A 12,829-nucleotide genomic window follows, 5' to 3' on the forward strand; every position below is an offset into this window, starting at 1 on the left:
TTCATAATTTTTATCGTTTTTCGACATACAATTTTATCATTTCTTAATTTTATAAAGCGGAGGAAGTTCGTAGAAAATATATAGCAATTTTTTTACTCATCGTTGGAATTTTATGAATTGGACTCTACTTTCTCGCTTTCGAACGAGAAAACAGTATAATAATTAACTATTTTTTCTAATATATGTTATACATGTTTATATATTTATTTATTATTGATTTCGATTTAACTTATCTGCGCAGATGATAATGTCCCTAATGATAAATACTTTTTAAATAATTCCATGTCCATAATTCACACATTGTATTATATTGAGAAATACTATTTTTTTTTTTGCAGGACGAGGTGCTGACGATTTCAGAAAAAGTAGTCGTCCGCGTGCACGACCTAGTCACATGGCTTTCACCTACGTTAGAATGGTCGTGGGGACGGGAAGTGTCCTATCCAACGACCCCGACGTCGTCCCCGGAGACTAGTCCACTTAGATACGAGATGCCGCAGCCACAGGTGCTGACGGATCCGGGGATCGATTTCTCGGACGTCGAGAAACAGCAGAAGGAATACGAAAGCAATCTGAATTCTTTGAAAAGATCGGACAGCTTCCAAACGAAGGTGGTAGTACTCTCATATCCTAGATATTGCCGCTATAGGGCACTTCTACGTAGACTCGAAGGTGCCGAGCCTTCCTGGCTGTGCTCGTCCATCGCGGCCGCGTTAGGGGGTTTCACCGCGACACCAGGCACCAAGGTGCTCTTCTGCAGAGACACATTTGACTATCCGGATCTCGAGACTCATGAGCTGCTGTGTAATCACTTGGGTATGTATCATTTATGTTTACAATGTACAATGTTTTAGTTTAAACTTTTAATATACACAATAATTGGGTCATTCGTGTCTTGCATATTTCTTTTCTTTGAAAAATTAAGAGAGAACATCAAGTAATTAGTTATAATATTTATGTACAATTTTTGTAAATACACGATTTTACAAATACTTTCTAAAGATATTAAAGCATATACGCATCACTTATTAATAACCGGGAATGCTCCCAGTTTTTCATTTTTCCATTTTCCATCTGTATCTTTCAATTCGTTCAAATGTTTGTTAATGTTTTTTCGTAAGATAAAATAAAAATAAAATAAAAATATACTATAAATATACTATAAAAATAAAATTATTTCCAGTAATTATATTCCTTTGTAATTAATTAATAATGAAACATTATTAAAACGTTTTTTTATTAATTGTTATTTATTATTATAGTAATTAGTGTCATTACAATACATATATACATATATATAAATAACTTAGTGTAGCAAATATATTTCAAAATAGCGACGCACCTATTATACTAAAATTAATCAATTTACACGCCTATATCGGGTTAATGTAATGTTTGTATAATATTTGTAAAGTGAAAGATGAAAATTAAATTGGGACACGAATGACTTATCATGTGTAATAAAGGACCGAAAATCATCGTGCATTAAGAGTTAAAATTAACCATTCGGTTCGTAAAAAAGATCTTGCAAAAACGATTTCTTTCAATTTGTTGTATATTTACACGATAACGAATAATGGAATAATGGAATATTCGGGAAATCATCGTACAATGAACACCGAAAAATGATTTCTCTTTTAGTGAGAGAAAGACAAGTGAAAAATGTAGAAGAAACTTTTTTATTAATCATGTATATATTTTTTGAGAAAAATTATTTTGATTGCTGACGAACATGCTCGTATTCACACACATTTAACTGTTGGCATTTATGTGTGCGTTTGACTTATAAAGACGCTTGTAACCTTGGAGTTTATTTGCTCGATACTACGAACGTATTATATTATATATAATATGTCACTATACACACACAGAGAATACGCTGTCTATTAATACTAAGTGCTGACATCATTATTATTAACTTATCTTCCGAAAAAAATGATTATACAATTACGAAGACCTGATATGAATACCTTTTTTAATACTGAAAGCTTGTGGCGATAATGTTCCAATTGCACTTATTTATTAAAAATAACTATTTACTATATTCTAAGCAATACGTAATTAAAGAACAGCATAATGTCTTCACATTGAAAATAATTCTCGAAAAACGTACAATCAATAAAAAGCTTCTATGTATTCTCTTTTTATTTATTTTTCATTATGAATTGCTTCATCTCTCAGTCTTATACTTTACAAATTATAATTTATTAAATATCTTACACAATTTTGACTTGAGATTTTTTTCAAATAAGTATTATTTTATTATAAATATTGACTATACTTTAATGTAAAAAAAGAGATAGATGAAAAATATGAAGCGCCATTCTTTAATTGTGTTAACTATAGAGAAGAGAGCGGATTTGTGAAGGTAATTTTAGAAATGTTTCAATTAAATATTTTAAAAGCTTCTCTCTCAATCATTCGCAAATGAATACGATACAATTAATATTCTCCTGTTTAATAATGAATAAATCAACTGTGATCGATATCTTTGCGATGCAACGTCGTTCATAGAGAGGTTTTTTTTGCAATAATGTTTATATTTTTTAAGGCTTCGCTTGAATCTCACACGATAATAACAAATTCAATTTGCGCATTTATATACATAGCATACGCTCGTCGAGAAGAATATATAAAATAAGAGATGAGCGATATTATATTCGATTTTCGATTCTCGCGCGTTCCTCTTTGTATTTGCCGGATAAAACACGGAGATAACGCAAAGATACCGATCGACAGAACATAACAGCTCACTCGCTTAACGATACAATACATATGAGAGTGCCGACTGTAGCTTGCGCCGGCGCTGGGGAAAAAAAAAAAAAACGGTTTGTGACAACGCTGTTTCATTGGATCGCTCGCGCCTCGCACGATAATACGGAAAACCGAAAACGATCCCGAGAGGATGTAATAGACGAGATAAGGCCCAGCGGCCGCGACGCAACCGAGCTAACGAAAAACCGAATAGTTGGGCTCTAAATCTCGTTGTCAGGGGGTCGAATTCGTCGTTTTTCCGACGCATCCGGCTGTGATCCAGCATCGCTCGTGCCGCGTGCGTAATTCGACATTCGAGCGGGGGCAACTGGCGAGCGCGCGTGGCGTGTGGCGCGTGCACGCATGATCCTGCGCTCGTTACCACACTGACAACGTGGACTCGACGACGACTCGCCTGGTCGCCTCCGCGTGCGTGCGTTCGTGCATTCGTGCATTCGTGCATTCGTCCGACGCGACGTTCAGCGACGTTCAGCGACGTTCAGCGACGTTCGCGAGACCGCGAGACCGCGAGACGTGCATCCGATCGAAAAATCGGCGTCCCCCTCCTCACCACGTAACGTATCGTCGTAACGTATTGAAAGTCCGTTCGTGTCGAAAATCCGATCTCGCTAGCTGCTGACCGATTAGTGTACCTCTCTTCATCATCCGGCTTCGATCGATCGTCATCAAATTGCGGCGTTTTCTTCGCGATCAAAGTGTAGTTTTTTTGTCGGCGCGATCTGTTCATCGCCAGCGTGACGCTTTTATCACGATATGTATGATATCGTCCATCTCGAGCACAACGTATTATTGTGCGTATGTGCATATGTGTGATGTGTGACGGCGACGGGTGGGCAGTGGTGCAAATAGTACAGTTCGACGAACTTATACACGATTCGAATCCTCGTTGTCAATTACGTGCCTCGTGGAAAATATCGTCTTTAGAATTAGATTGATTAGTAGTCAATGGAGGACTTAAATATTCGCTTATTCACACTTACGCGAATTCATCGAGTTCCTGGCGATACAACTTGCGACTCGACAACGAACTCTGTGATTCGTTTGTTTTTTGTCCATCCGTGCTCGTCGTATATTCGCCTTGCCAAGTTACATTGTCCACGGTAAAAAAAAAAAAAAAAAAAACGCTGGAAGGTTGTACTCGCGATTATCGCCTGTCTGGCAATAAACTTATAATCGTGAGTGTCGTTCGAAACCTCACTACGGAAACAATGGCCATTGTGATGAGAATTCGGAATAATAAAGTGGTTTATCTGAATATACCTGGTAAGATAATGGAATATACATATTTGTTAATTTTTCTAAGGAAATTATTATAAACTCGTATTCGCGCGAATACGATTCTGTTGAATGCGCACATCGTGTCGCGCGTTTGCACGTGTGCCGATGTATGTACATGTAATCTTTTAACACGTCAAAATAGTTAGGAACACGTCGTCGAGTTTTTTTTCAAGTATCGATTTTTAAGATATTGCATCTTCCTTTCTTCCGATCTTTCCGAAAAACATAGGCCGGTATTCATAGCCGATTATTAAGACTGTCTCAATTAAACATAAGATGTTATTAATCAATCATAAAGCCGTATTAGCACAATAACTTAAGATGAAATCTTGTTGAAATAAGAACGAACTGTGAATACCATAAACTTGTTATTGATAATCAATAATTGAATGTCAATAACTAGTCTAATATTTCACTTACGATTGTTGACTCGGTTGAAAATTACCGATGTGCGTTATATTATATAATTTGATGATGAAATATATAAATATATATCGGATGTCTATACAAATTGTGCAATTGCAATTTCAAGAATATATTGCTTACAAGATAATTATCATTAAAGTACATCTTAATTAAATGAACGAAACGTGCTTTGATTGGATTTTATAACGTGCAGATTTTGTTATAAAGAACATTGGTTAAATAGTTAAGTTAGTTAATAAAGTTGATAAATTAAAGTTGAGAATCGATCGTGTTACAAATAGCGTTACTATGAACTTTCGAGTTATTTCGACAAACGTCCCGATCTGTCGATAATATTTTGTGTGTGTTGTTCCGCATTCAAATAAATAAATACCTTCTCGACCTTGTAGTCACTACAAAGTATTCAACAGGTCACGTGTGCTTATCGTGTTTACGTGTCTTACTATCGTATTTACGACTTTAATGCTTGAAACATTATTATAATGCTTGAAACCCAAATTATTTTACATGGAGTTTGTTTAAGTTTGTTTAATTCGTCGCGTGTGTCTACCTACAATAATGTTACGTACTTAAATACACATCGTAATCTTAATCTCACTGGTCCATTCGGATTTGAGTGTTTGATTTTAAATATAATTTATTTCTTTACTAATATTTTATTTAAACATATTTTCTCTGATTAATTGAAATTAATAAGAAACTAATGCCTGTATTCATAGTCAGACTTTGTACTAGTGTTTCATCAAGACAAGATTTCTTGTTTTAAAGAGCATTTCTTTTGTCTTTTCTTGATTTTCAAGATAAGAAATTCGTTTTTCTTATCTTGACATTGTATTTTTTTGTCTTAAATTCAAGAAATTCTTGAATTTCTTGAAATTTCTTGATTTTTTTTTAAGCAGGACCCTTGTGGCTCTTTGACTACGTCATCTTGTAAGAGATAATAAGAAAACAGGTACAATTGAATGTCAAGTCGTCTCGTAGTTTACTATGTTTAAATTCATGGTTTAAAAGTGTTCCTATAATGTTTATTATGTCAATCTATTAATAAAGATTAAAAATATTTCTTAAATTATCATTTTTAATATCATGAGGCTGCTGCCAAATGTAACTATTTCAAATTATTAGATTCCTAAGATTATTAGATATAATAATAATTATTATTATTACTATATATTTTATCAATTTAATCATTCCTGATTTAATTGATACTATTAGTAGAAGTACGCAGATGTTTATACGTAATATATTTTTGCAAGTAATCTCGCAATATTAATTTTATATATATTCCTTTACAAAAATGTAAAGGTTAATATCTGATACAACAAGAATGTATCGGTGAATATAATTTAATTTGATTAGATCATAGACAGGGATTTCATTTTTTCAATAATCGATTCAATAATGCTATTTTACTATTTAGTGAAAATGTACGAATATACACTTCTATTATCTGTTATAACCTGTTATAAATACCAATAAATGCAATTGAAAATGTTAAAGCTAAACCTAAAAGTTAAACCTAACTTATTCAAAACTTTTCAAATCAGAAATAAAATAATAAAATATTAAAATAATAAAGTATTAAAAATAGAAACTGTCACGGAAATTAAAGAAATTTCAAGAAATTTCAAGAAATTTCTTGACTTATTATCAAGAAATCTTGGTCTTGTCTTGTCTTGAAATCAATTTCTTGTCTTGTCTTGAAATCAATTTTCAATTTCTTGTTTTGGATTTGTTTTGATTCAAGACAAAATCAAAATAAGATTTCTTGAATTTCTTGATCTTGATGAAACATTACTTAAGCCTTGTACTTAAGGCTTCCTTAAATTTATCTTTAGATGCTCAGCAGCCAATGAAATAATTCGTAGAGTATCTAGAGTATTATAAAGATAAATTTAAGGAAGCCTTAAATATAAGGCCTGACTATGAATACGAGTATAAATCAAAGCTCAATTAGGTTAATAATTAAAATAAAAGGCTAGCTAGATATTAATGCTAATTATAATTAACATTAAACATTTAGCTTTAGCTCGTAGTTCTTTATTTTGTCATTTTGATTATTTTTTTTCTGATATTTGATGCCTTCGCTGTTAATCTTTCTTCGCTTAAATCTTAATTTATGTAATCTTTAGTATGATACACAAGATTGAATTCATTCGCACTCATTCGTGTTTTGTGTATTTCTTTCCTTGGAAATACTAGAAGCACTTGGCAAAATAATGATTCCTTCTTTTTTCATAAAAACACACACACAATTTTGCAAGTACTTTCTAAAAATACTTACTAAAAATACTTTCTAAATAATATTGAAGTATATAAGAATCATTTAATAATTTTTGTATATTTGTGAAAGTGAAAATTAATCCAGGACACAAACGATCCATCGTTTGTACTAAAGGTTAATATAAAAGTTTTTTTCTGTGAAATTTTTTTTATTTTTTACAGCTTTTTAATTATTGATCCAAACAATATGATTGTATAGTAAATTTGAACAGACCAGCATGCAGAGTTAACTAGAAAAGTCGAGTGAGTGAAAAAAACGGTGGAAAATTCTGAATTTTACCATTCCAGTCAAATAAACTGGCAGGAACTATGAAAACGATTAATACGTAGTACTAAAAAATGTATTTTTATACTTTTTTATGCAAGAAGATATTAATTACGGAAGTTCAAATAAAAACCAAACGAACTAACAATAATAAACTAATGGCAACAATAAAACCTTATAATAAAATCTTTTTTAATTAAAATTAAAGTGTGAAATACACTTGGAAAAACAGAAACTTTAGAGATAATACAAATGCTATTAAATTGTATATTAATTTTTAATTGCATGAGAAAAACATGATAGTATACAGCAAAAATTTTTATACAATATTTGGTTCGTGTTTACTATTCAATATTTTGACAAGAAACTAATTTATTTATTGATTCTTAATCTATTATCTACGAACTTTATTTTGTATATCGCAAAAGATTGTTAGGCCCGTTTTCAATATGATTACCTAAATATTAAAGGTAATCAAGAAATCAAATTTATGAGTGAATTTCATTGATGATTTGTTGATAACCTTGAAGCTTTAGGTAACCATAAACTACGATGTGTATCACCTTTAATGGTGATATACAATATACAAATATACAGTATGAAAGCTTTTTGATTGTTCAGTATAATAAATTTTACAAATCTCTTTGAATAACCGTCAAGTTGTTTGTCGTGAAGAAGAAATCAAATATTTTGCGATTGTTATTCTTATCGTCATTAGTAATGAGTATATATCTTACGATTGTTATATTACGACGCATATTTGTATAGTTAAGGCTGACTTTTTTCTCAATTAAAGCATATTAAAATTATATGCAATTTAAATCTAATGTGACGATATTTGTGATTTTCAGCGCCGAAATTAAAAGGTAGACCACGAAGAAAACGTAAAAAGCGCAGCGCTTCGCCGGGCGAATCCTCGAACGAGAGCGAAGCTTCAGTGGCGTCGACGTCGAAGAGTACGTCGGCGATCACCAGTCTGGTGATACCCACGGTCGGAAGACCGCCCTTGTCCGGGATACGGCGGAGCGAAAGGAAGACCAGCGCGGAAGAAAAGAAATTCATCACCGACGTGCAGAGTTTTATGAACTCTCGGGGTACGCCGGTCGGAAAGATGCCACTGCTGGGCTACAGGCAGAGTCAGTATCTTGTTATTTTTCCTCGGATTTTCTATCCGATGACCGGTCTTGCCACCGGAAGGGCAGACCGTTTCTCTGATTTTTCAAATTTCTATTCGCGCAATTCCGGTAGCAATTTGGCTGCCAGACTGCAAAGAGCTAAGACAGCAGGGTTTCCTTCTCGCAAATTATATATCACAATTATTTCGTGCTTACGGCTCTAATAATCTTTTTTTTTCTCCATAGTCGATCTGTTCCTGTTCTATACAAAAGTGCAAATGCTTGGTGGTTATGACTCCGTCAGTGCTGGGCGCCTTTGGAAGACCATATACGATGACATCGGTGGTAACACGGGTTCTACTAGCGCAGCGACTATTACACGTAGACACTACGAAAGGTAAAGTATTTTAGCGGATTCTTATCACGCAATTGTTTTTATTTGAGCATTAATATCCCTGTATACAAATATTTAAAAAATTTTTAAATATTTTTTAAATATAGATTATCCCCTATAAATGGGTTTAAATTATAAAAAGATTTTGTTGTATCTGCAGATTATTATTACCTTACGAAAGGTATCAGCGAGGCGAAGAAACAAAAGTGAGACTGAATCTCGGACGACGTACCAAGAGTATGAGTGCATCCGAAGATTTAGACATCAAGGAGGAATCGAGCGAGCTCTATATGTCGGAGACACCTCCACCAATAGATGTAATTCCTGCGACCACAACATCACCCTTACAACCAATAATGTCAGCAACAACAACGGTAATTGGCAACACTAATTTAATTAACGTGAAACTATATTTAATGCAACTTAATTTTTTCATACCATATCTTTTCCCGCTTGCAGACTTTACTCTTGAGTGAGAAACCCAAAGCCGAAACTGGCAAGACATCCTCGTTACGTAGCGTGCGAGTGAAGCCGGAACGCCTGAAATCTTTGAATACAATAATCGCCAATAATGCGACACCTTCCAGCCAGCAAGCTAGCCAACTGCCAAGTCCACCGCCATCCTCCAATACATCTATCTCGACGCCCAATAGCACACCCTCCACAACACCGACGAATGGTACCAGTAACAATCAGAGTGTCTTGGAGAGGCAGCTCAACAGTCCTTTGATATCCCAACAAGTTCCACCATCGTGTTCGCCACCAGGCTTGCCTGTGACTAGTGTAGCGGCAAACGTGTCGACGGTTGTCACTCTAACGCCTCCACCTGAGAAGGATATGAAGGAGATCAAGTTGGATCCCAAGCAAACAACTTTGCTGGCACAAGGCAAGGAAAATATACCACTATTCGGCGGCGAGAAATTCGCGGAAAAGACGATAATGCCACCAGTCTCCAGATCACCTGAAGTGATTGACCTTGAAAATGAGAATGACACGAGTCGAGACAAAATAATCATTCCCAGCTTTAAGAAACGTAAACTCGAGATTTTGCGTGAAGGCGGTCTCGAAGTTACCGCCGTCGATCTGGACGTGCGACCGAGCGTAATTCAAAGCTGTGTTGGTATGTCGCCGCAACAACATCAACAGCAGCAATCGCCATCATCCTTGCCTGCTACAATGAAGTCTACTGAAGAGAAGCAACCGTCGATCTCGCCGTATCCACTTCCAGTTACGCCCAACTCCATTCCTAAATTGATATCCGTCACTGTGACACCCGACATAGGACATATGTTACCGTCGCCGCATGAGCATCAAAATCATCCGCCGCGAATACCAACGATTAAACAATTACCAGTTCATCACAACAATAATAATATTAGCATGATGAATAACAATAATATGATAAACAGTCGAATAATAAATCTCGGTAGCTCGAACAATACCGCGCTATTGCAACTGTATGCGAATGCGAACGTCGTACCATCAACCATTTCGTCTGTGCAACAATCAAGCCATCGTTTCGTTCCACCAAATATTCCAAATGGCAGGTTATTACTACCAAAGGTGACACAATCAAGGTCAATATTTATGCACAATGAAAGGACAGTTTATGGAAATCCCAAAGATATTTTGAACTCTCCTCCAAAATATCACTCGCCGCATCCGCATCAACAACAGCAGCAACAACGCTCGCAGCAACATTCACAAATGAGCTCCAGCAACGACATCGGACAAGGAGGTGTTCTCGATCTGACGCAAAAGAACGAGAAACCGACGTTCCCTAGGCCCAGTCTAGAAATAGTCAGAGTACCTGTAGTGCAGAGGCCTAATCCATTAAATCTGGACGTGCGGAATTCACCCGTGGCTAAGGACAAATTGTCGGAGAGATCTGTCGTCGACTGTCCAAAGCGAATACCTTTCCCTGCCTACCAAAATGTAATTGACAGTCGAACTATCGCGTCGAATAACCTCGAGATTACGCTAGTGAATCCCAAGCACAAAAACAATCATCACGTCATACCGTCTCATGTTCAAATACCGAGTCCACCTAATAAAAATGCGATAGGAACGATAAGTAGCGTGCAAATGAGACAGCAACAATCGCAGCAACAAGTGAACGGAAAGTATACGGTGAGAAATGAGCCTATTTCGCCGTACACACCAAGGAAGCCAAGTCATCCCATCATACCAAACGTACCCAATCTGAATCATTTGAATCATAGTGGAAGTTCATTTCCTAGAATTCAGGCAACGACATTGCAACCACAACAACAAATGAGCATTGATAGAAGGAAAGCGGCTGCGGAGGCCGGTAGGGATCATCAACATCGTAGGATTAGTGAAGGCGAGAAATCATCATCTTTGGCAGCGCAACAGCAGCAGCAGCAACATCATCATCATCATCAGGAATCCAGACAAAACGAGGCTGTGCGGCGACACAGTCTATCCAGCATACCATCGGGATTCGTACCGACGGTACCGCAAAATAATTCTGCTCCCTTTCCTCTGCCACAATTGCCAAACGCGTCCGGCAAGTTCCTACCAATTCTGGACCCCATGTACTACTCCACGTTCTATAACGGTTTGTTCCCACCGCCGATTCCGCCCACGGCCACCGCAACTGCTGCCACCGCGTCGTCGTTTTTACCGCCAGAATTTAACGCATATTACAAGGAATTACTTGCTTCCTCGCAACCAAGACTGACGGGGATGACGGGGCAGCCGCCGCATCAACAGCCGGCCGCTCCAACGTCTAAATAGACAATGGGATCTCAACATTTAGGGTTTCCGGCATAGCGAAAGACGCTTTGATTACTAGAGAGACAAGGATCCGTCGGACTTCTTTGCTGTCGAAATGTATATCAGCAAATGACGCGATATAATGATGAGAGTGATGCGATTTGTTCAAATTATATGTTCAGTTATGTTGTTTTTATTCGATTAAAGCAACAAGATGAAATTATTCACAGTGTTTATTCATGATAGAACAAAGATAATTCCACAAGGTCTCGCGCAAAGGTAAAATGAAGTATCGGTCACACTAAGTTTAGATGTTATAATGAAAACGAAAATATGTATTCAAATTATGATATATTTCATATCATTAGTTACAAATATTTCAATTACACATTTGGTGAAATGCAATAATGTGTGGGCCTTGTTATGCGCGCATAACATTTTGTCGCTCGATTTGATATAATTAATAAGCTTTAATATATAATTAATATTTTAAAAATAATTTTTAAATAATAACGTACTATAACGTTATATCCAATATGTGCGAGTATATTACAAACCCTTTTTCCGAAATTAGATTCTTGATTCGTACTTGCACGAGACTCTAGAGGATTATCGATATTAAGAAAAAGATGCTGTGATAAAAATATGACACAAACTGTATTGCTATTCAAGGAGAGAGACAGTCGATGGAATCCACAGAAAATCGTTATTTTTATATGTTTATTTTATATAAATTGTTTACGCGCGTTTTTGATTTTCAATTAATGTTATAAGACAAAATATTCTGATTTGGAAACTTGCATTACCTGTGCTATGCTAGAGTTTCCTGATGTCTCGTTGAGAGCAATTACTTTTTTCTTTTCTTCACGTATTTAGATATATATTTTCAAAAACGTATCATTACCGTATTAATTTCAAATTCGTCTTCGAGTCTTTATTTTCGGTTTTCGTTTCGCAAGTGTACATTTTGATTTATTTTGAACGCACCATGTGATAAACCCGATGCGTAAAAAAGAAAAAAGAAAAGAATTATGGCGAACGTGTAGCTGGCGGATCACCGGAATGTATAATGTATTGTTTACTGTGTGTAACGGAGTAAATCTTATATAGTAACGCTCGCGAAAACCCAATGTACTGTGTATAAGCTAGACAATTTTCATTATAATAAAAAAAGAAACACTCGTACACAATCACATACACACTGCTCTATAGTCACCTCTAACGATATAAGCGCACGTATGCAATATTATAGCAGCGACATGTATATAATGTATATAAACTACGTAAATCATTAAGCTAGACAAATCCTACATTATCTCTCAACATATTACGTAAGAAAGTTAAGTTTAGTAAGTGTACACAGGCTGTCTTGCTCGTGTGGCCAACGATTGTCGTATCGCTGTTTTTCCTTCGGAGGAAAGAAAACGATATTTTTCTTCACATTTCCGATGGTCTCTTTTTTCGCTCGGAAGACATTTGTGACGATCTTTCGTTTTCTAACGCGCCAACGTGTCAACGTGAGGGAGCGCGCGATGTAAGCTTTTCGTTTTATCT

The 12,829-nt window shown here is 35.8% G+C and overlaps 1 protein-coding gene across 1 annotated transcript; it reads left to right on the forward strand.

Annotated features, from left to right (window-relative positions):
* Positions 1-338: 338 nt before the first annotated feature.
* Positions 339-11,296, forward strand: LOC105624819 (the record flags this gene model as incomplete). The annotated part of the gene is made up of 5 exons (XM_012206169.1): positions 339-816; positions 7,879-8,163; positions 8,389-8,539; positions 8,697-8,910; positions 8,996-11,296. Coding segments are annotated over 5 exons (3,429 nt in total), but the record flags the coding sequence as incomplete, so codon positions are not given.
* Positions 11,297-12,829: the final 1,533 nt, after the last annotated feature.

The sequence above is a fragment of the Atta cephalotes genome (genome assembly GCF_000143395.1).
Source record: "Atta cephalotes unplaced genomic scaffold scaffold00089, whole genome shotgun sequence".
In the NCBI taxonomy this organism is placed as follows: domain Eukaryota; kingdom Metazoa; phylum Arthropoda; class Insecta; order Hymenoptera; family Formicidae; genus Atta; species Atta cephalotes.